Genomic DNA, 25786 nt, shown 5'->3' on the forward strand with positions numbered 1-25786 from the left:
TTCTACCATAGTGACCACACAGGCACATAATCGGCAGCGTTTTCTGACCATGCTGAAAAAGTGTTGCAGGGCCCCTTTAAGAAACTGGCGATAACTTCCATGGCCTTTATCATCCGCCTTTCATGTGTGTCCCATTCATTACATCTCGTGTGGAGAAGCCAGGGGGCAAGGCCCTGCCCCCCCCCCCCACCCTGGCTCCGGGCCTGTGACCACATCAGAGAGCACCGAATCATGCGGAAGTCATCACATTTATTTGAATTCTTGTTCACAGTAGTACGGCCAAGAGTCAGCCATGGCACACAATGGGAGTACACGCGCAGCTGTGGCATTAGGCCTCGCAAACACTTTGATGCTACACTTTATTACAGGCTTCATAACAAACGTTCAACATATGGAACAGCGATAAATCAAACACAATGTGAAACTTCCAAACAGTGCTAACATTTTGTGAAATGGTACGAAGCAAAAAAAATATCCAGAACACTATCTGTGCAAGCAACACGACATAAGAAAAAAAAAAGTTTCAAAACAGTTGTCAAACGCGAAAGGTCTATAGTAAGCTTCAAAGAACAAAATGCTTTACAAATACAGTGCATTTGCGGGTCATTTTCAAAGGCACATAAGCTAGAAGCCATAACAGTGCAATTTTTTTAGACAAATAAAAATCTTAGCTCGTCCTTTGGTTCTCTGGATCCTTGCACACCACTTCCATATTGTTTTTGGTCTTTAATACAGGAGAAGATTAATTTCATAATGCCCATAGCTTTTGGCAAGCAAACCAAATGACACCTAATATTACTGCATAAGATTTAGAATGCACAGAAGGCAAATTTCAGATAGGCCTCAATGAAAGTGCAAATTCTGCAATATTGAGAGAGACCAGGATGAACCTGTGCTAAGCAAAAAAGAAACTATGAAAGAATGCTGATCCTCCCCTAAAGTGAACAAAACGCTTTCTGACAAACACAACCATGTGTAACAACTGCTTGAATGTATTGTCAAACCAGAATGAAACACAGTGACAAAAACAAACTTGTATATAGCCATGCTTCACATTTCCTTACATTCATTGACACACACTCGATTTTGGAGGTGTGGCATGTTCGAATGTGAGTCGCATCATGGTTAGAAAGTTAAAACTTAAAGCAATTATCTACGAAACGGATTTGCTCCATCTTGTTCATGTTTTGTTACAGCCGACTTGTAACGGTCTTTGCTGGAACTTTTAAAGCTACTCCACAAGTGACAAAATTAGTTACACTGCTTCCAAAGCGTTCTTGGCGCTCTCGAAACTGGCATGGCCTTCTGAAATTCGATCAATTTTGCAGCAACTTAAACCATGTATGTGGCCCAATGTGCATCTGGTCCTCGGTATGTGGCCAATGACAGGTAGTAACGAGCCCGGCATCTTTGAAAACTTCTTTGCAGCAACTGTAAGTCAGGATGCCTTACATTTAGAAGATGCTTAGTGTAGAGCACATTTTTCGAAATAAATTTGCAATTACGACAACATGAATTGAAGGAGGCATGTGGTCGCCACTACAGGACCCAGTAAAAGGTGTGGCAAATGCAGTCTTTGTTTTACAAAGACTGCGGATTGTAAACTTTCACTGCGGAGACTTTGTGACAAGCACTGAGATTTCTAAAACAAAATCAAACATAGAAACTTGCCCATAAGAACACCTCGAGGGATTGAAGGTGCACCAATACAAGTAATTCAAAACACTAAGAAGGACCACGAAGAAAAAAACTCTTAACAATCTGACCACATAACCATTTTGTGGAAGCACGTGTATCCTACAAGGTGTGCCTCGTTTCAACCAGCTGCGGCAAGCTGAACATGCTGTGCGCGGAATGCTCAACGTTGAATACAAGCGTATAACAAGCAAGCTGACGGCTCAGTCGTTAACGTCAGTCGAAGAAGCGGACCAACTGTAATAACACTGCAACAACCAATACGCATGCAACACAGATTAATACTGGGCACCAAGGTAAGAGAGCAAATATACTTAGGTGACTGCACTCTCACTCTCTCGACAAACCCACACCAGTTCAAGGTTCCTCACTAAGTTAATGTACACATCTCTGTACGGCCGTAAAGTACCTACAGTCAGTAGCTCAAGTCAATGTTATCTTCTAGCAGACAGTGCAAAAACAGTGAAGGCTTTTCTTACACACGGTTTGTCAATATGCTATGCTACACAAACACACACACATGCACGCACGCAAATAAAAACAAAAAACAGCAAAATGCATCCTTGGCGCACGTATGTACTTAAGAAGAAAAAAAAACACTCAGTGCAAAGAAAAGTTGACTAAACAAGAAAAAATTACCGCACAGAGGCTGCAATCCAACAGCTGAACGCATGCAGAAATTTTAAAAAATCATGTGACTAGCGAACTATACTTCAGACGACGATCGCACACAATGTTAGCGCACACACCCTCTTGTTGCAAAATGTAGGCCATACCAAAGGCACCTGCATCCCTTTTGATGGATGTGTGTGACAAACAAACAGTAGTGGCTAAAAAGCTGTGCAAAAATGATGTCCTCAAATGAAAGAACACCTTGAGGACATACCAAGCGGGTGTCCTAGAGTGCACAGACACCGTAGCAAAAGTGACATCATGTGAATTATTGTGAGAAAAATGCAACGTGCACTTGATTCTGTACAGCTCTAAAACCACCATTTCCTCATCACGTGGCTATTAAATACTACCGACATGGGCGTCGGCAGGGGGGTGCAAAAGGGGCACTTGCCCCCCTCAAGACACACCAGCACTTGCCCCCACCCAAGCTACACCAGTACTCTCCTCCTCCCCCAGCCGCCATGCAACACTGCTTTGCACCCCCCAAGACAAAATCCTGCCGACGCTCCTGACTACCGACAAATGTTGCTAATCAAATATTACGAATAATCTCAATGATCTTAATCTTTAGTTCACTAAAGTTTTGCAGTCAGCATCTTGTGTTTTCAGAGTGCTGCAAGAAGGGGGAAAAGAAAAAGTGAGGAAAAGAAAAGAAACCACTAAAATTCATGGGCCCAGCCCTGACCTGAGGGCTCCGGTACTCACCTGTCTCAATTAGAATTAAAAAAAAGACCAACGTAGGCCATTGTTGTGACCAATTAACCCTGCATCAGGTAATGGTGGCCCAGCACTGGCCCTGCCTACAGAAACAACTCGAATTGTGAGAGCTATCACAATTACAATTGATCAGCAGGCGCAAACTAGTGTGATGAAAGGCGCCGTAGTATCTGAAGCCACAGGGTTTTTACAGGTTCATTTACTGTGACCGCATTCCTTCCACTTTATATGCCACTTTGAAACACTGATCCAGGAATTAATGATGGCAGAGCCGATGATGGAAGGGCAAAACAAATTAAAATAAAGAAAGGAAGAATAAGTGGTGCTCTGTGAGCACGTTAGCGCAGAGAGAGTCGCACACAATATTTTACTGTTGAATCTTGAGCAATCATGTACAGAAGCTATGCAATACATTGCAGTTATCTATCTGTTAGGTGTTAGCTATACGTGCTGAGTTTCAGTATTCGGAAACATTGACTTACTGAATAAGCACCTTATTTTGCAAAGGCTGGTTCTTTTGCCGAATACTAGAAAGAGTAGAGTTGTCTAATGCAAAGCAGCCTTTGCAGCCAAGCACCTGGGCTGTGCAAGAATTTCTTATGATCAAGCTGTCTTTGTTGCATTTAATACCATTAATCTTGTGAGTTTTCTGTTTATGATAACAACAAAAGAAACTTCTCTCCAGATTGTGAGGTATCATTGCACAGGGGAGGTGTAAGCCAGCAACAAGGTGAGAAGTATGAATAAACAATACTGACAGCTGTTGACTGTTCATGGCATGTTGGCGGCTGAAAGTTGCGCATTTTCCCTAAATTTCTTCTGGAACAGGTTAATGAAACAAGGAGAATGAATTGAAGGGTCCATTCTTTTGTTAGACGCAGTCATACGAGGCTAATACATAATGAAGAAAAGGAAACCATAGGAAGCATAATTTGTAGTTTTAATTGAAGTCTACTAATTATGACAAAAAGGGAAAGTTAATGAAAGCGCACAAACAAACAACTTTCTGCCAGTGGGGACCGAACGCAATCTTTGATTTACACGTCCGGTATTCTACCAAGTGCCCTATGGTGGCACCCGTTCACCGATCCACTATTTCCCCAAGTATTTCTGCACTTGTAATCCTGGGAGTGTTAGCCAACGCCACTAGTGGCCATGGTGGCAAATGTGGAAAATTGCTTTTCCCAGGTGGCATTGCGTAGCACGTGATCCTTTACGAGCTGGTAGCCAACCAACAAACCCTCGCGCACTACTTAAAAGCAACAGACCTGCCAGTTTGAGGTGCTCATTTTGAAACAAAAAGAAAGAAGGGGAATGCACAGAGGGGCTAGATTTTTGCTTGATGGTTAAATGTGAAATTTTAATGGTAAAGAAAGAATGTACTCTGAACGTTCCTTGCAGATGCACATCTGTGTTTTCAAAATTCAAGACATAAGTAGGAAGTAATTTCCCTATCACCGTGGCTCTATGAAATGCGAAAGTATGTTAGAGACTGACAAAATGCAGGAGTCTCACAGGACGGCCATCTCATTGGGAGAGATGACACAGCATTGACCTAGAAATATTTTTAAAAGGCATTTCGGCAATTGTAAGCAGGGCTCCTGGAAAGGTCCCCAAAGGTGCTGAAGTAGCTGTAGCTTTTTCAGAACTATGTCCTTATTAACTATATCATGAGTCCAAGTTGTGTACTGGAACACAACACGAATGAGATTCATAGATTGTGAGGCATGGCACCTTCTAGGCAAAAAGAAAGAAGAGTTGTATGCAGCAAAAACACGTGCTGAAAAAAACAAAACAAAGATGGCTATGCATGTTTTTAGGTTATTTCGATCAACAACAATGGTGCCAATACAGTGGCTAAATAAAGCGCTCCAATCCTTGAAAAGGCACAATGGATGATTATCTCAATCAAACCTCGTTACAGTGTAGTCGCATCTGACATGAAAATAGCTACGTTACATCCGAAAATTCATTATAGATGTATATTAGTAATGCTGTACAAGTGGAAATCCAAATCCTCATTTACTTCGTTACAATTAAAAATTCTTTATATCTGTACTCGTTATATTGCAGTTCTGCTTATGTAGTACTCTAGGTGGACGGAAAAGTGCAGCAGTCCAGGCAGTGTGTGCTGAACGAAAGAGATGTAATGCCGTTTCATGCAAAAAGAAAAAGGAAGAAAAAGCAGAGAGGATACACATTCAGGTGTGCTTCTGTCTACCAGCAACAGTTGCCCACATTTCATGCGTGACTGAAGTGCGGAATTCAGAATCGTGCATTGTGACACGGGGCAGACATCATTGTCTGCACTTCCAAGAACACTTTCTCTCACAGCACTTGCACACGACATCCACACGTAACATGCCACAAGCTGTGGACCGAGACCACGCATTATCGTCGATATGCCCTATTGGAGAGCACTTAACATACAACTAAAGCACTCATTACGCCAACAGTGGTGACCTTGTACAAGGTCGAGGAACTGCCGAAGACACCAGCACCCACCGTGAGTGAAGAGGCACTGAGGTTTGATGAACAAAGACACAGGAAGTACACTACTTATTTGTGAACATTGTTAACTTATGAATTACGACAAAAAACAGATAGAAATTCACCAACTATTTGCAGTGGTTTTTACCACAACAGACAAACAAAAAGTGAGTTAGATAATTTATGTGAACAAAAATGATGAAAAATGTGCACTGAGTGGTCTGGTATAAAAGTACAGTTCTCTTTTTGCTTTGAAGAAAGACAGCATGTTGTAGTTTCGCTCAATTACCCTAATTGTATGTTTTTTGCCTAAAGGACAATTCTCTGACTTTCTACATTCTGCAATCTACTGATTTCACTTTCCCACTCCTGTTCTTCATTAGTTCATTATAGTGCATATTTCATTCAATTAAGTAGATAAGCCAAAGCTTTTGTTGCATTTTAAGCATTGAAATGTTGGCATGGAAGCAGATAATTACAAATCACAACATGAAGCCCATGACTGAGAAGCAATTAGTTTAACAAACTTAGCATCTTTCCCTTTTTCTTATTGATGCTCTTGCTTTCAGCTATCAAACATCAATGCATGAAATGCAGCAAGTGCTAATGCCACTAGGAAAAAAAGGCACAGGCAAAGTTTCTACAGACCACTTAGATGATGCCTCAGCTGCCTTAACCTTTGGAACTGCAATTCTCAACTCAGAATGATACCATGTTGAACTACCAACTTCCAGAAAGGCAAATGGAAAAGGATTTATGTGTTGAATCTCAACATTATGCTCCATGATTATGAGGGGCATTTCTCTTACTCTAAGTATGCAAACATATAAACAGAATTTTACTTCCCTACCACTTTCGCGCGAAGCCTAAAAATTCTCCTTGAGTTTAACGTCCTGAAACCGCAAAGAAGTTCATGAGGGCGAGGGACACCACTATGGAGGCCTCCGGAAAAATCTCGACCACTTGAGGTCGATCGACATGCACCAAAAACATGGCACACGAGCAATATTGCCTTTCACAATGAAGTGCGACTAATTGATCCCAAGATCTCATGCTCGGCTGCAGAGTGCCACAGTACCGAAGTCAAGCAATGTGTTTCCAAGTCACAATGCGCAACAAGTTTTGAAGTTGCAGGTTGTTTCGTAAACTTCTACAGGAGACCGTTTAGCAGCTCTGCAACAAGGAGACAGACAGAAAGAAAGAATAATTCGAGCGTAGTGTGAGTGAACAAAACAGAGCCTCCACGTCACAGTGGACGACCGATGCTTCTTACAGCGCTCGCTTCCGTATTTTACGATGTGGCGGCAGTCACGATCGTTCCCAACTTTCCCCTACACACTGGAACATTACGCGTAGAGGCTGATGTAGCCAAGCCTCCTGGCGCCACACTCACAACAGTACTTGGCTACAGTGACCGGGTACATGGTGCCACACTGATGACACAGATAAGGAACTTTGGTCTCCAGGCCGTGACCCACGCTCGGCAACGAGCCGTCGCTACCACTACTGCTGACGTGGACATCGCGGTCGCTGAGCGAGTGCACTGCCACTGCGTTGTCGTTCATACGCTTGGCCCAGCTTCGAAAGAAAGAGAGAGAAAAACGACACGGTGTCCTTAATGAAAACAGACAAGACAGCCATAGGCTGTGCCGTGAACGTGTAAATCTACCATGTTCACTCGCGTCATTCTCTTCAAAGTACACCCGTGAGAAAAAAAATTCCCAGCATATCCATGGGTGAATGATGAAGAGCTTGGGCGAAGCTCCTGAAACAATCATGGTTACACCGTGAAATCTTCAGTGGTTTCGCCCAGCAGTAATCAAAGCGATAGCCCAGTACATCATCAAAGACGTGACAAACACTGTATATATTTATGAAAGAAATTTTATTAATCGTAAGTGGTAGCTAGACGCGGCTTCCGTTCCCCCTTCATTATAACGGCTTTATGGTCGGTGAAGTGATGGATCGGTGATGGGTCATAGTGGGATGCTTGCAAAGACGAAGTAGTGGGCAGTTTGCAAAGGTGGCTTCCGTTCCCCCTTCATTATAATGGCTTTATGGTCGGTGAAGTAATGGATCGGTGATGGATCATAGTGGGATGTTTGCAAAGACGAAGTAGTGGCCAGTTTGCAAAGGATCGGTGATGGGACATACTGTTCGGGAGATACTGCCAGTTACGCCTTATGCCGGACGCGTGACAAGGCTAGACTAAGAGGAGCTTCGCCCCTAAAAGTATATGGACCATGGGAGCACGTGCCAAAATTGCTGTCTAGCGGCGAGCCGTCTGCCATCAAGAGCGTTGCTCTGGCCACGCATTTGCCAAAGCAATGCTCTGAAAAGCAGACAGCTCACCACTACATGGCGGAGACGGCGATTTTGGCACATGCTCTTGTTGTCCACAAGAGTGCGAAGTTCGGCTTGTGGGCGCTGCATAATTTTGTTTTCCGTATACTTTTGCCCACGGGTGTACTTTACATTTAACAAGCTGTCAGGTAAATTTTTGTAGTAATCACGTACCAGCCAGCCAGAGTTCTATCGTTGTATCTGATATGTCGTTGATCATTCTATTCTATCACATGGTTTGCTTTCACGTGGGGGCAATGGGAAAATTGAGAAATCTGATTAATTTAATCGTTATAAGTGATATTAGTGGTATATCTAATATCGTTATGAGTGGATTACGCTGTATATATTACTTACTTCACTGGCTTGTACAAGTGTTGAATCAGTAGTCACACATTTATTTTACTAATTACGCTAATTATGTTACATAACCATCATTGCTTCTTGTACACAAATTGTTGCAACTACTGTCTTGTTCGTTTTCTTACAGTACTTCATTTCAAAAGAGGTCCCATTGCAGTCGTTAACTTGGGATCTCCTCCTATATGTATATAAATATTTAAAAACTCTATTACTGTAAGAATGAAGATATTATTCTGATAACACTTCAGAATTTGCAATTTATAGACACACGTTTGCTAATTTTACAGATATACCTGGACGTATTCATTTTTTTGACAGTTTGCAAGGTATCGATACTCAACTCAATTATATTTGCGTCTGATGCTGTTTGATTTACCTCTAGTACTTTCAAGGTATTCAATACTCATTCTAATTGTATTTGCTTCTGGCATTATTTCATTTGTACTATGCTTGGTCTAGCAAGCACTCCAAAGCTCCGTCACATGCTTCAAGTATAATAGGATTTTGATTAGCAAGAATTCAGGCTGGTGAGTGTAAGATGTGCTAATGTGAAATTGAAACTGGCCTCCAAATGCCAGGACTGGCGTCATCTTCACTATATAGCAATGTTATAACACTGTACAGAGCAAAGTTTCCCACCGTCACATAGCAATAAGGCTAGGTACGACGACAATGCTTATAATTTAACAAATGAGCATAAACAAGGTTTGTGTCTCTTCTAGTTCTGGTTGTGTGTGGCAGCAGCAGCAGCAGCCATTGTAATAGCATTATCAGGCCACTGTATCATGATGCATTATTAAGCATCTGCTTCTGGATACTGAAAATGAGATTGTTTGTAGGAAAGGGCACTATTATAATGAATTATTTAGAATGCTACTCACACACTTTCCAACATGTTTTCATTAGATTATAGATGTCTCAGACCTCCATTTAATGCAAAATAATGACCCGAAAATGTCACTTCAGAGCTCCTTTAACTGCAATCAAAGACCAAGTTTGGTTGACTTGGTTATAAATGAGTAAGTAGACCACACAACTGTGTGAACAATCTTGCGATGCACCGTGGGATATTTGTCCCAAATTCACAAATAAGACGAGATTTATTCTTGTAAATGGCATAAACATACAATTTAAGGCATAAATCACCTTTATTTGTCTTTTATTGCTTTTCACTCACATATATACTGCAAGTGAAAAATTATCATGCCCTTTAGTATTTGTAATCAGCTCCCCAATTTCCCTTACATATTTACTCATATTCACTCAAACATAATAGTGCTTTCACCACCTAGATATAGACACAGAGGCATATAAAATGTCCATTCCTTATTACAGTATCAAGCAGATGCTTAAACTTATGTAAACTGCAACAATGAAGCAATATTACTAGTATGTACTACAATGCAAACTCACTTGTTTGTGAACTCCCCGGTAAATCCTGGCCTCGAAAGCTCAGCAAACTTTGCGTTGAGGTAGTTCATTTCTTCGTCTAGCTTGTTCTCAGATCCACTGAACAAAGCAAGAACACTTCTTAGAAATGAAAAAAAAAAGAGGAACAAGAAGAAGAAGGCAAGGGATTATTTGGTGAAGCCACCTACTACTACATGCACTTGGCATCTAAGTACAATGTTTCGAAATTTCCTGCAGGACCTCTGTAAAAATGCTAAATCAATGGCTGAATGTTACACCCATATTGAAACACAGAACTTCCTTAGCACGGCCAATCACTCGGATAATGTGGCATGCTCTACAGAAAAGCTACATTCCAAATCCAATCATTTCTAAGATTCATGTGGCTTTGGTGATGTAAGCTGCATGAAGATGCCGAAGAAACTAATTTTAGCCTTCTAGGCTTCTAAGTTACCACTTATGACTGCTATGCGAGGAAGAATAAAAAAGAGAAACACTGCCATTTTTAGGAAGAAACCTCTCGCCAACTTCAAATCCCCTTTTGGACTGACCCTTTTACATTAGCAGCAAGACTTAATCGTAAAGTATAAATTGACCACTGTACATTAGTTCACGAGACGCGTTTATCATGCATCAACGAGTCTTATAATCATGTCACAATTCATCCTTTTGTTGCAGCATTTGTGTAGTCTTCTTTTCTTTACAAGGTATGACAACACTTTGAAAGTCATTGCACGCAGTACTAAATGTTCACCACAAAACCACCTGCATGCAAAGCCCCACAAAGTACTTTCCTCCCATAGTAAACTTCCCATTTTCGAAGTGACTAGTGAGGGGGACTATTGCTTTAGCAACTAGTACGCTCCATCATGTGATGACGCAACAGTAGCTGATACAGGACCCTTAAAGGCCAACTACGGCGATTCTTCGAGGTCGATGAATCTCAATGTAATTCGCTGGGTACATTCCTTTGCACGTTTCCGTTATTTATGCCAAATTACAGGCTTGAGACATGCGCAGATTGTTTGCAAGTGAATTTTAAAGATTGTCTGCAAACGCCCTCCTGGCTTCCCACAATTATTGGCAACATTGCGTCTGTGACGTCAGTATTGGGAAGGCGGCGGAAGTGACGCAGCCGAGGGCACCGCTAACTTGGGCGCTTCGGCCGCTACAGCGAGCGTCTGCTGTGCACAAGGCGACAGACAGCGTTGATTTGGCCGGCGCTTCGCTGGTCGTCCCGGCTGTCACAGTTTTCATACTCCGCACCGGCGTGACCGGCATGCCTTGCACGAATTCCGGTTCGTTCGTAACAACGTCTACGTCATACGTAGACAGTACACTCGGTTGGGTTTCGGTTTCGGTGTTGCGCTTTTTTGCTTATTTAAAATTATTCTCCAATTTGCCGAGTATTTCTGCTATCGGGCCCGTAACAGGAGCGTCTCAGGAACATAAAAGCACCATTACTTTGACATGGCCAAAAAATAGCCGGAGTTGGCCTTTAAGTACGCTCTAATATGCCCTTTCACTGCTGAAGCTGTGAGGCAGCATGACAAAGCGTTACACTAACGATGGCAAAGTCCTATATGTACCAAGCGTTTCTCCAAAGACTGCCAAATATTCCTAAAGATAGAGAACTGAAGGCAAATAATACAATTTTATGAAAAGCAATACTATCGCTAATGGTGAATATCAGAAAACAAGTTACGAGTTTTATTTTTATTTTTAGTTACATACACTATCTTAAAAATTAACAGTGCACAAAAAACAGACTGAAGAAAGAGCAACACACACCACAAATGCTCAGTCTTAATTTTTTTTACACTGCGCCAGTTCAAGAATACGCCCTACCAAACTCGTCCAAGTCACAGTATTAGCCAATTATCTTAATTAGCACAGCTACGAGGCTACTTATAACTGAAATTGTGTAGCCACTGCCCAGGTGATCCCATATCGGTTTTATAAGTCATGTGAAGGGTCCCTTCTCCTGTGCCCAGCTCCATGAGAAAGTTTATCACTTTGTCGCTGGAAAACACGTAGTGTTACTCTAATAATGACGCAATATTAACGAGAACTAACAGACAATAATGCCCGGGAAAGTATAGGGGATGTTATTTCTAGTAATTAGGACATAAATGTGAAGAAAGTAAAGTGGATGAAAAGATAACTTGCCGCCGGCAGAGACTGAACCTGTGACCTTCGAATAGCCCGTCCGATGCTCTACCACTCAGCTACGGCGGCGGTCACCCTCCCGTCTACTTCGTGGGGTATTTATGTGCATATGAGCATGGCACGTATGAGCTACGGTGAATGACCATCACCGTAGCTCAGTGGTAGAGCATCAGACGCGTTATTCGAAGGTCGCAGGTTCGGTCCCTGCCGGCGGCAAGTTATCTTTTCATCCACTTTACTTTCTTCACATTTATATCCTAATTACTACAAATAATATCCCCTATACTTTCCTTGGCATTACTGTCTGTTAGTTCTCATTAATATTGTGTCTAACAAAGAAAAACAAGCTCTTAAAAGTCACCTTCTTTCCTTCTAATAATGACGGACACTTCCTTTGGTTTCACCGGTTGAAGCAATATGAAGCAAAGCAGAAAGCTAGTAACCCCATTCATTAAAAGATAACAAACCATTCCTCATAAAATGTTAACTCACTCGCTCACAGAATTTGAGCAAATGCATTAAATGCCTTATTAAAAGATTAATGCCGAAACTTGCAAGCAGTGTTCTCCAAGTACAGTCATTAGCTCAGTTGAGGTTGGTGGTGCACTATACGCAGCAGAGTTAACAAAACAGTTTAAATCAAGGTATGTTTGCAAATAGTATGGGGCTGATATCAATTGGCAGTGTAATACTGAAAAGTGTCAAGAACTACAGCAAGAAACGACAAGTGCCGGTTATTGGAAAAGGCGACATGTCATCCTAGCAGGAAGTAGCTAGATAGTCTTTCTGTCTCTTAAAAAGCACTGTAGTGGAAGTTCCAGTTACTTATCATACCCTGCATGGGCTGGCTAGCTTCGCACTTTTTGGCATCTGTAATATTGGCCTATGTCACTGGCACACCCAGCAACCTAAGAGTAGCAGCTTCGCGGTGTGCCTTTGATGCTCTCACAATTTTGCAAGCATTATACTGCCAGTGCCAGGGTTGTCAGCGATGAGCACATGCACCATCGTCACCTAAGAGTCCTCACATGGAATCACTGTTACCTCGGCTAGAGAAAACCGAGGCAAAATGACAATATCGTATATTTTTAAAGAAGGGAAAAAAGAAGGTTTTACGGACGTCAAAATTTAACCTCCACCCTCGTGATCACGAGCCTGAATCTTTGGCAGCATGGGACGAAAAGTCGAACGAGAAACAATGTTCTGCGGTAGTATAATTGCAATTGAAGGCACTGCGCACCCAGCTGTTAGAACAACCTCAAGTTTTGTTACTGCACATTTAGGAGACCTAATGGTGTGACTAAACGCCATCAACAGGAACCTCTGAAGCCCAAACATTGGGATAGTGTCGAGCAAAGAGGAAGAAGCACCTCAACATCAGCCGAATCGACAAGACGAACGAAGCATGTCCACTCAGCAAGAGAAGGTTGTTCAAGCGGGGTTTGTTACCTGTTGGTGCTCGTGTAGCTGTTAGAGTCGCTCAGGTTTCCATTTATACTGTTGCTATTTAAGCCACCCGTTCGCACTCCCGGAACCGTCCTGGGGTTCTTGGACATCAGGGTGGAGCCTCGAATCAATTCTCGCATTTGCATGTCAGCCTTCTTGTACGGATCATAGCTGTCATCTGAAGGATACCTGAAAGCAAAGGAGGTTGGGAAAGATGAAAAACAATGGTTATAGGTACATCAGTACAACTTTGTTGCCTTGCAAGTGATGTGTACTAGTACTGAGTGTTCTATTTTATCACAAACAGAAGTTAAAAAAAAATAGTCCAGCAAATCTCAAGCATTGTGGGAATCAATTTCATGTGAAGCAGTCAGGCAGTAGCAGCATATGCCGGATTTTTCGCTTTGAGCCAAGTGTTTCAAGGTGGTACAAGGTTTTTGTGTAAACTGAGTAATTGTGTGCATAGTGTACTTACGAGGCACGCCGAGTACACTGGCGTGTAAAGGGTAGCTAACGGTACGATGTAGCATCGAGCAGATACGTCAGTTTCGTCGTCACAATGTGCACATCAAGGGGCGATGATGTGCATGCCACACGTAGCAGTCGTAGGTGTATACGCGCTACACTTTACAATAGCTTGAGGAGTCATAGATATGTAATGTTTGTTACATTGATATCAAAGCGGACAGCCAACACTGCCACCCCAATTGGTGTTGTCCTGACGTGATGCTTGTATAGATTCTTTTTACGAAGCATTGTGAAGCACTGGCGTGGCTCTGTGGTAGAATACTTGAGTCACATGCAGAATGCCTGGGTTCAATTCTGACTCAAACTGTGATGTTGCTTTTTGCTTCCATCGTATACTTAAACCATCGACAACATCGCTGACCTTGGCACCGCATTTTCTGTGACACGAGCCCCGTCACAATCTCGGTTTAAAATTTCCAAAGTCTGGGTTGATATAGAATGTGAATCACCTGTGGTGCATACCCGCACAGCATAGGCCGCGGTATGCAGGTATGTGCCACACGTGACTGGTGGAAAGAATTTTATGATGTACACGCATCTCTCAGGACTACTAATAAAGTGTCGCCAACCAACCAACCACAGGGAAGTCACGTTATTCCTGTCATGACCTGCGAATTGTGTTCGTCATACTTTCACGTCCTCCAACGCCAATTTTGGTATGTACCAAGCTAAGGAGACGACCATGAGAGCGCCAAGATGTAGGCAGTTAGTTAGTTCAGACAGACAGACAGACGGACGGACGGACGGACGGACGGACGGACGGACGGACGGACGGACGGACGGACGGACGGACGGACAGACAGACAGACAGACAGACAGACACCAGTCATGGCCTTGAGCACATTTTCTCTACATCTCTTTTTTTTTCATCGTATTGGGCGCTACTTCTTGTTCAGATGCACGTGACATCAGCACGCCATGGTACGTGGATTCTGCGATAGTCCAAGAGCATGCCATACGTGAATTAACCCCATACCTGTCGGGCGTGCTTGCTATTGGTGACAAGAATGCAAAAGGGATTTGCTGATGTTTCCCACATGAAACTGTAAAATCGCAAATGAATGCAATGCAATGATATATGGCTAACATGTCGACATGAGCCTTGACAATAGATCGGCAATGTCTTCCCATTATCTACTACCAGGGCTGGGCAAAGATACTTTGAAATTGTATCGCGATACGATACAAGATACTCAGGCAAGAAGTATTTGAGATACAGATACAAGATACTGCCGCAATATTTGTATCCGATACGATACTTGGCAATTGTATCTTAAGATACTTCGATACATTCGCAAATTTGTTTTTATAAGTCCCTATAATGTTGCAGAAAACGCTTATGCACGAAAATGTCTGCTTGAAAATTTCTTAACTGTGACCAATTTTGTTTCATTAATTTATTTATATGTTACTGTAGGCCATGTGGGCCAAGCAGAAGGGGCAAAGTACAACATAAATATGCGTACAAGGCACAATCGAAAATCTGAAACGAAGAAAGGCAAACAAAGAAACAGCTCTAAATGAAAATGTTGTTTAGGAAATAGTGAGAATGTAATTATGAAGTTATTCGGGTGAGTCCAGATGATGAAAGTTATCAGGTTCCATTCCTCAATAGTTCGGGGAAAAATAAAATTACCAAAAATATAAAAGAAAATGAATGAAATGTTTGTTAGTATCTCAAAATTTCGCCCTTCTTGCTCAAAGTACATTAGCTTCCTTCCGAAAGAACTTATTGGTTTTTTTTTTTTTTAGTTTCTTAACAGGACAGCTCTTTATACGCTTCGTTGGCAGCGTTTCTTGCTTGTAATTTTTGCAATGGATGGGAGTCGCTGCTCAGCTTGCCGACCAGCTAACAGGTTAATTGCCATCTAATCACAAGAACTTCAATAAGAAGCCTTCGTACGACGGCACAAATACCGGTGTGGACTTTTACCTTCTCCGTAAAAGACCGTTTGCGCAATACCAGATCACCGGACAGGTGTACAGCAGCAGCAACGCTGGTAGCGACTTTTTTCTTTTGACGCATCGCGTATACTAGGGGTCTCAAGCACGCGGACCGGCCCGCTCATATGACCCTCTTCGTCCCATTTGTATTTATTTTCTAAATAAATATGTGCATGAGATACATTGACATAACTGTTCTCAAGCATTCTTTTAGTGAGGACATGTGGTCACCATGTGTTGAAACATAACCGTGGAACAAAAGAACAAAAACTCGGTTCGATCCCGACCGCCGCGGTCGCATTTCGATGGAGGCGAATTGCTATAGAGGCTTGCATACTGTGCGATATCAGTGCACGTTAAAGAACACCAGGTGGTCCCAATTTCCGGAACCCTCCACTACAGCGTCCCCCGTAATCATGCCGTGGTTTTGGGACGTTAAACCCCCCAGATATTATTGACGAAACCTCGATATTTCAGAATCCGCGTCCCTATTTCAGTCAAAAAAGAATGAGGAAGGCCTAAAACAGGAAAACAAATTTAAGTAAAGTAGAGAGGTGGTTCCGTATCAAACATTCACATTGAATGAGTACAGAAAAACGATACAGACGATGCCCTTAACACCTATGACAATTAAGCATGAAGTATCGTCAACTCACCTATTAAGGTGAGACAATAGAAAATTCAGTGCCTATGGAAAATTGCCTGAAACGGCTCGTTAGGACGCTCATCAGAAAAACAGAGCATTCGGTACAACAACGATTTCGAGCCCCCTTCCTAACATCTTTAAGATGGCTCCTAATAATTTCCTTTCTTTATAACGCAAACTCAATTTCGCTGTTTTACTAAGCGTTAAGCAGAATGTTTTGTACTGTACGCCTTGGCAACGTGTAAATGTGTAAACAGTAGTAGAAATAATGCAGACAGTCAAAAGAATAAAGCAGATGTCTTATTTTGGTAGCCCGTTACAAAAGACATACTGCAGTGACCAGACCGTAAAAAAACAGTACAGAGACCTAGTAGGTAATGGACGGGACGCAAAAGGACAGCTAAGAAAGCTCTTGTGCTAACATCCAAATCATGATATCATAAATTCCTTGAATAGAGATGGCAGGAAGAAAAATACGGTAGGCCAAGCTATCTTCTGTTCTGCTCTATTATATCTAGCATCAGTACCAGTGATGCTAAAATTGTTACAATCTTATTTGCCTACAAGTTAATTCATTGCATGTAAGTCAAACATACATCCACGAGATCCTTCAAGTCGCTCATATGTAAAAGCCACGAGACGCAAAGCAACCCAATCTTTGCGCGCATCAGATTTCGTTACGAAGCGAGACGCAAGAGGAATCTTCATAACGACCCTATAGCAACATCAGAATTTGCGCGATAGACGCCGCACGCATTGGAGTACGCGGCACAGGACAGTGGTAAAGAGCAAGTGTCATGGCGTTGGCGCGACTAACAAGAAAAAAAAAATTGAGAAAACGGAAGGTACGTAGGCTGGGCGTAGACGTCCGCGCGCTTGTTTCTGTCGAGACTGCGCGAGCGCTGATACGTGACTCTGCTCCACCAAAACGGACGCGCTTCCCTCTCTGGAGGGCACTGGCGGAAAGCTAAAATTTCATCACTGGCCTCAGTTTTATTCAGATGGTTTAGTGGCGCCAGTACCAGCTTGAGGAGTGCAGTTTGGCCAGCGATTATTGTTTCGCAGGGTTGTTGCGATAGGAGTATCTTGTATTTTAAGATACACGATACAATATCGAATGTATTGGAAATACAGATACAGATACTTGTTTTGCGAGACGTATCCCGATACAGATACAAGATACCTAAAAGGTATCTAAGATAGTATCTAAGATACATGTATCTTCGATACTGCCCAGCACTGTCTACTACGCTAAAGAAGTGTTGCAGGGGCACCCCTAATGTCACTGACTGAAGTGACCTTCTGTGGGTCTGGTTGCGTGGCATGACCAGAGTGGCATTTTCTTGAGTACAGCGTATGGGCAACTTGTTCAAGGAGGCATCAAGGTTCGAGTGTTGCAGAGCCGCTTTAAGTTAGATCAGTGAGAAGTATGTCCGACCTGTATTGGCTGCTGACGTGGTTCGGAAACTTCTCCTTGAACTTCATGACATTCACCGGCTTGAGCTGTTTCGGTTTCACAGGAGCAGGAAGCTGTTTTACCCGACGGCTGAAAAACGAAATGAAACGGGAGTTGGCGGGCAACAGACCTTCTTCACAGAAGCTGTCATATTTATGTTCACACTGATTCTATTTGTAGTAGCGTTAATTTAATGAAATGCACCGTAATTTATGAAAGAACAGCGATAGCTTCACAAATCTAATGTTGCACGAACAATTTCAACTACACTAAGGAGTTTTAGGGCAGAGTTTAGTGATGATTAAGTGCAAGGCAGCAAAGAAATTTATTTGTGACAAGGTTGCTAGCAGCCCTGGACACTGTAATCATAGATTACAATCATATACTATTATCAGCACTGGACACCACAATCATACATTTGCCGATATAGTCTTTACCTGCACAGGATGCAGACAGAGTGACGACAGTATCCTTTCAATGTCTGCAACTGCCACTCACGAAGCCACACGTACACAACAAGGGAGTGGCAGCCTTGCACAATGAAAGCTGTCCACACTCTAACAGTGAAAAATGCCACGCTTTTAGAAATGCAGCACTACTGCAGAGGACAGTCAGCGCCCACACGTGTCATCATGAATGGATGAGCATCGCAAAACCAATTAAGGGCGTGGTACCATGGTATGAACAAAGCAAATCATTGCTTGAACCAATGCCAATGCACCATTAGGTCCACTGTTGACCGTGCATGACACAGGAATGAAGCAGACAGCAGCAACACTTCTGCATTATTGAAAAAGAGTCTTGTGTGAAGCACCAGACATACATCGATGCAGACATCTATGCATGTGGGTGCAGCCTGAATCTTTTCAATAAAGTTTCCTTTTTCTGTCTTTTCCTTTTTTTAAGCCGACAGTGTTGGCTGAAAGCGCACTTACGGTATTTATTGGTGTTCGCGTCTTGTAACCAACTGCGTGTAATAGTTCCTACACTTTTCCTATTTACTTTATCCATTCTGTTCAACACTGTCTGCTGTATACATATTTACTTTCACTGTTATTCTTCAAACACTGCATTTGTATCATGACTTGTCCTTATGATATTTATCTGTCCCCCACCTCTTATTAATGCATTGTTGAACAAATAACGACAACTGTGAGACAACCAACGGATTTACACTTAAACTTAGACTGCAATCAACAAACTGATGCCATCTTTCTAGATTTCGCGAAAGCGTTTGATACATTGTCTCATCACTTTCTTCTTTTTAAACTTTCTGGCTTAACACTTTCCTGTCCGCGCCTTACCCATCGATAGCCCGCTGTCGATGGTTTTCAACTTCAAATTTTGCCGTGCTAGGAGCGCTTACGGACAGCGAACATCATCCATCGTATAAAACGGGAGCTATTTTTCCAGTTTCCCCTAGTCGTTTATTTTTTCCGCAGCGGAGAGAGCTTTGAAGTGCCAGTTAAGTCGAGAGGATTGAGCGCTTGTACCTTCAAACATGACGTCGACATCGCGTGCCCATGCCTCTCGGGAACGGCAAATTTCGGCGAATTCCGGCGAGTCTGAGCCAGAATTTTTTATCCTGGCAGCAGCGCAGACTCTAAAGATGATTTTGACTCATCGGCCTTCAGCAAGGACAGCGAAAGTGCATCAAACAGCCACACAATGTCAACAGGTATCCGCCGGTAACTTTCGTTTTGATCTCCAACCTTAGTCGTCGCTGCCGCACTCCCTTCGAAAGATATCTGGCGTGTTTTAAAAGTCACAGTTCTTATCTGAGGGGTATCAACATCGTTTGGGCGGGACCGCTTGCCACCGGCTGCTGAACGGGTGGAGTTCAGCGCAAGAAAACGACCCAGAGTGGACCTCGGCATTGCGCTCCGTAGTGCCGTGCGACGTTTCGTTGGAGCCATCGATTTCTTCATGATCTTCCTTACCTGAGAAATAATCCCCTAGATGTGCAGCACAACTAATAAATAGGCATGAATGCATACTCTTGTGCAAAAAGTAACATAGAAATTGAATGTTTTCTGTGAAACACGCTGCGCAAACCTGTGCTTCACTGCATCACATAACTGCATTGTGTGGTGGCACGATAGCCACTAGGGTGAACGTTTCCTTTTGTATCCAAAAAACGACTAGAGATAGAATGCTTATATTTGCAGGGATAATGGATATGGAATTTGTGGTTAAAATGTATATTTCGAAATTTGTTTGTGTTCAATTGGTGCAAAGCACCATTGATGTTTTTACAGAGTGATTACATTTTCTCAACATTTTCCTATTAAAGCTTCTTTTTTTTTTTGGAAAATTCTTCAGGCATGTTTGCTTAAATATAATACCATTAGGAAGCGCATTCCTTGTTCTACACGTTCATACTATATATTACAGTATCGATAATATTCTGTGGCAGTAGAAAAATTGTTTACTAGAGTACCCAAAATTAGCCTATTTTCCCGCGGACAGGAAAGTATTAAACATCAATCCTAGTATTTTTAAAGGGGTCATGAAAAAAAAATGAAGCTGCCCGGTTGTAATTTTCCCTGCTTCAACAAGGATTAGGCATGCCGATTCCGAAACATTTCGGGGCAATATTCAGTCTATAATTAATGACGCCCGTTTGAAATCTGAGTTTTCTTGGGCTCCTAAACGACTATGCGGCACTACCGGCCGCCATAGGCACTAACGTGTGACGTCACACTAAGGGAAGTTATAAACACAGCGTTAGCTTTCTTTTGCTCTAAAATAATAGATTTATAGGAACCTAGAAAAGAAACAAATAAAACAGCAACTCTTGCACTCAGAGTTGTATACGCGCAAGTACAGCAGCTGATCTGCATGCAACTCCGTCACATGTATTCTCGGCTTCGCTCGCTTGGTGCAGCGTACCAGTTTTTTTTATTTCTGGTTGCGTTAGGTCGTGTATTATGGCGTGTTTTGGGTGGCTTAGTCCTTGCTATGCCAACTGTGTGCGTCGTCAGACAGTGCCGTACAATTTATGAAAGTGGAAACAACGTTCGCTTTCACAAGTTGCCGGCGGCACAACCGAGACGGTATGATGCTACGAACCTCGGCCAACTATGGCTCAGCAAACATCACTGCGTTGCCATGTTTTGTCGACGACAGAGACTTTTCGTTGGCTGACTTAAAGTGACGTCAGCTGTACAGTTGAGGGGAATGTGAGCTGGGAAACCGTAATTGTGCTTTTGTAGTTATTAAATGAACCCGGACGATGAAACGAGTCGAGGTATAGTATTGAATGGACAGCCAGGATTCCGAATACACACGTAGTTGAAAATTTTGGGAAAGCATTTCATGACCCCTTTAATTGGATTGCAGCTTTCCTGAGGGACCGCTCGCAATCAGTTTTTGTTAATGAGTACCTTTTTAACCCTCTTCCAGTAACATCCGGTGTTCCCCAAGGTTCGGTGTTAGGCCCTCTGTTGTTCCTAATATACATTAATGACTTACCTTTACGAGTTTTATGTCATATTTGTATGTTCGCCGATGATTGCATCATTTATAATTACTATATTACTAATCCATCTGAGCAGCAAGCACTTCAAGATTATCTTAACTCTATTCAAGCATGGTGTGACCAGCGGCTCATGACACTTAATCCAACTAAATGCAAATCACTATCTTTCTTGCGTCATCAAAACCCTTTAACCTTTTCTTACACATTCGGTAATCTTAACTTGGACAGAGAGGAATCCTACAAGTACATGTAACATTGTCACATGATCTAACGTGGGGTGCGCATGCCACACTATCGTAGTGGGTGCTAACAAATCACTTGGATTTCTAAAACGGCATTTACGTCACATTCCCAAACACTTAGAACTGCTAGCCTACAAATCCATTATCAAACCAAAGTTTGAGTATGCTGCTGCCATTCGGAGCCCGCCTCAGGCTTTTCTAATAAACTCACTTGAGGCACTACAGAACTGTGCGGTACGATTTATCCATTCATCATATTCGTACCATTTCAATGGGTCATCACTGAAAGAAGAATCATCTCCATTAACTCTTGCATTTCATCGCCGCATTGCCACAATAGCTCGCTTTCATGAGTTCTATTACAACTCACGTGACATTCTCTCCAGCCCACATATCTCATCGCATCGGTCATGTATTACAAGTCACCCGTTTACACAGCTGCACCACAACATTTTCTTTCCACATGCATTATCTGAATGGAACGACCTTTCCCACAGTACTGCCGCCATTACCTGCCCGACTTTATTTCTGCAAAGTGTAACACATTACCCGTCACACAATTAACATATGTGGTTATCATTTCTATAATTTATGTATATCCACCCCTTATGTAACAACCCCTAGAGGGGTCTTAAAGGGGTCATGAAGCACCCCTTGGTCTTGTTGAAAAAACACATCCTGCGGAAAGCTGACACGGCTATGAACTGCTTTGCCAAATATTACAGTCGTGCGCGGCGCATAAAGGCCACAAGCGGAGCGCGAAGTTGCCGTTTCCTCAGGTGCCCTCTTTTCAAACAGAGGCCGGTTCTCACTCTCGTCGGTGGGTGGGGCGTCTGCACGTTGACGTCGCGGATCTGCCAGTTTACGTCGCAAGAGACATAGCATGCTTATTGGCCAATAGCCGACGTAAATCGAGAGCGGCGTTTGGATCAGATGCGCTTCTTGCCGCGGGGTGCCGCCAATTGCCGGCGCCGCACTCCTCAGTACACGGCAGCCGCACTCGCGCAAGCGAATCACAACGGGAGAGCGATCGCGTTTCATGACGCGTGCTGACGTAACTTCTTTCCCCCGTGCCATCCCTCCCTGTCTAGCTTCCAGTGCACTCGTCGGCACGAGAAAAGAGGGAAAGCGCTGGGAGTGTGCGCCAAACCCCCGTAACTCCGCTGATTCTTGAAGGATTCGAGAAATTTTTGCGGCAATCGATTCGGGAGGCAGTAAACTCCGATACTGAGGTCATTAGATCATTACTTGGAAAAGTGGTTCATGACCCCTTTAAAGGAAATAAAATGAATGAATGAATGAATGAACAACTGCATCTCGCAAAAACTATAGTCAAACCTCAACGGAATGAAAATGATTAGTATAACATTTTAGAATGTTACATCCGTAACTGATATAGCGAAATAACTGAAGAATAGTCGTGTCATTGACACAGTGTTGCAGATGTACATCCGTAACGAAGTTTTACGCATAATGAAACTACTGAAGTGTCAGATGCAACCTTGATATAACAATGCTTGACTGTATACAGCTGCTTTTGCTTATATCTGCACTTTTGCGAGGCTATGAATGCGTTACGACGCCCACCTTACGATCGGCTTCTTTGCCTTGTTCGCGGTCGTCCCGTTTGTGTCCAGCATCGACGGAGACGACTTGGTCCTCTGGTGATTTCGGTTGACCACAGCGACCTTGCCACTGCCACCCTCCTTTGAGCCCTGAGAGCCCGAAGGGCTCACAGTACCATTCTTCTTGCCAGGTGTGGGGACCTTGTACTGCACAATCAAAACGTAAGAATGTGCAACCCATCAGCCTGGTCGGCAACGATGTGTAAACAACTGGAATGGATATCTAGAGAAGTGCACATGTCTCAGAAATACGACACCGCAAGAGAAAAAAACATTCTGAAGTTTTATGTGCGAACAGTACCATGATACGATTATGTGGCCTGCCTCATTTCAGATTGATTCTTTGATAAGCCAAAACACCCACGCTACAGGCTCACGTTTAGTAAGAATTCATCAGGTTTTTTTGGGGGTCATTCTAACAAAGAGGCACATGCAAGACCACCCACTGACCTTTGTTCTGGCCTTGAGCCTCTCCACAGCCTCTGCGCTGGCTGGGCTTTTTGGTATCCGGCTCTTCCTCTCTTGGCACCACGCAATGTGTCTGTCAGCGGCACGGTCACTGAAGTTGCGGTTGCAGCTAGGGCATTCCACATATCCTGCGGAAGCAAAAACAAACAAGTGACAACTTAGTACGATGCCCCGTGCCATCACCTGTCATCGGGGTGTTAAGCGGTTTATTGGACGGCACTCGGCGACAATTCGCTATGGCGACAGTCAGGGCAAGAGCACGGGCTCCGAGAGCGAGCGGCGCTTATAAGAGGACGACCCACTAGGAGCCGCTGGAGAACGCAACCGTTAAACAGTACGAATTGCTTCGCCACAGGGGTGCCTTTTGTGTCACACAGCATAACTTTTTCCTGAAACACACCAAAATGTCACCTACCTAATGAAAGGCAGGGCAGTTCAGTAACGCCAAGAGCGTTCATACACTTTATGTTCTTAGCAGCAGCACACTTGTGCAATAAACACATGATAAACACGTGCTGCTTACAAGTCTTTACAAAGAATGCCCAGTATATAGTTGACTTGAGTTAATTCTTTCCGATAACTTTGCAAACTTTCTTCTGGCATTCCTGTTAGACAACGCCCCCCCCCCCTCGAATTTCTGACAGCTTACATTGTCCAGAGGGTAAGCAACGACTTTGGATATTACAGCAATCATGGGAAAAGCCTACTACACAAATTTAGCTGGGGCTATGACTCGGATAACCAGTTCAAATTCTTAGTATAATCAAACGAAGAGTCAAAGATTTTGTTTAGGGTATGTTGTATTTATCTGTCTTAATAAAAATAGTGACAACTGAGTGTACACTGTTGCAGTAATTTTCCTCATAGAGGCTCAAGTTTACTAGGACCCTGAACTGAAATGTCAGTAGCTAACACTAAGATTTTTTAGCAGCACCGGTTTAATGTACAATAACTTTGAAAATACCAGCCCGTGGTAACAGGCACGTTGCTATTTTGAGCAGAAAAGAACCGTAAGCATTGAGCAACCTCCACAGCTAGAATGTTTTCGTATCATGGTACATTTAACATGAAACAGTAGTTCTGTAGTGTAAACAGTATGTTATTATCACTTATGTTGAACGCCCTATAGGTTGTCTATTTGCACATATTACAAATGAAAACTGACCACTCGACAAATGGCCAGAAATCTTTATACTACCAGCCAGCACAAAAGTGTGTGGGACAGCATGAAACCCTTCGCAACATAATGCACTTAGCTTCATCCATGTTTGAAGTGCTTCCTTACAATGGCAGCAGGGTATTGCCAAGCGTCAACTGTGAACTTCCTACAGTGACTTTCACATTCCGGGTTGAAGATTTCCATGAAGATTTCTGCTTCAAATGAGACACATGCATGTAATGCACAGGGAGCACCGCACCAGTTGGCGTTAAAAACAAGGAGACTTCAATATAAAACACCTGCTTATTTTAGCATTAACATATTACAGTTTATAAATGCTTTAGTTAAACGTCAGTCATCTTGAGTAAGAAAGGTGCTTACAGAGCGATGTCTGCACACCTTGGAACTGGAAAGTTTGGCTAACTTTAAAAAAGAAATTAAATAAAACGGACGTAGCTTGCACTAGTGGTGCAAGGCTAAAGGCACAGCGGAGCTGATCGGCTCCAAGCTGGTCCTGGCTATGCAAGCGATGCTAAATAATGCCAAGTTATACGAAATGATGCTATGTGATACGAAGTAATGCCAAGTTTCAGTCGAGTCCAGGACAGTTGCCTCTCGCCATTTCAGCCGTACTACGTTGTGGATTACTTTAAATGAGTTGAGTCCAGCAGTCTACGTGACAGCGTGCTGCGATTCCCGGTAAACGGCTTCCTCAATGGCAGCGCGAACCTTCTTCGGTCTTCCCATGTCTGCGTCTGGCGTGCTGCTGCCATGTGCCGGCTTTATATGGAGAATGAAGGAGCGCATGCGCAGTTGGTCATGACGTCATGTCTTGCACAAACGAGCGGGTGTGCACAGTGTCCACGCAGGCAGGCTGGTGGCAGAACTGTGTATGGGTTAGCAAACCAGGCACACAGCTGTGCAACCAG

At 43.1% G+C, this 25786-nt stretch overlaps 1 protein-coding gene across 1 annotated transcript in view; it reads right to left on the reverse strand.

Annotated features, from left to right (window-relative positions):
* Positions 1–232: 232 nt before the first annotated feature.
* The window catches only part of LOC119396319 (zinc finger C2HC domain-containing protein 1A), a 30264-nt gene continuing 4710 nt past the window's right edge, over positions 233–25786 (reverse strand). The window contains exons 6-11 of the mRNA XM_037663483.2: positions 23681–23826; positions 23193–23377; positions 17865–17972; positions 13312–13497; positions 9697–9792; positions 233–7155 (exon numbers count right to left, since the gene is read on the reverse strand). Of these exons, the coding sequence (XP_037519411.1) occupies positions 6924–7155; positions 9697–9792; positions 13312–13497; positions 17865–17972; positions 23193–23377; positions 23681–23826 (953 nt within the window). The 3' untranslated portion in view covers positions 233–6923. The remainder of the gene's footprint in view (positions 7156–9696; positions 9793–13311; positions 13498–17864; positions 17973–23192; positions 23378–23680; positions 23827–25786) is intronic.

Source organism: Rhipicephalus sanguineus, chromosome 6 (assembly GCF_013339695.2).
Source record: "Rhipicephalus sanguineus isolate Rsan-2018 chromosome 6, BIME_Rsan_1.4, whole genome shotgun sequence".
Lineage (NCBI taxonomy): Eukaryota > Metazoa > Arthropoda > Arachnida > Ixodida > Ixodidae > Rhipicephalus > Rhipicephalus sanguineus.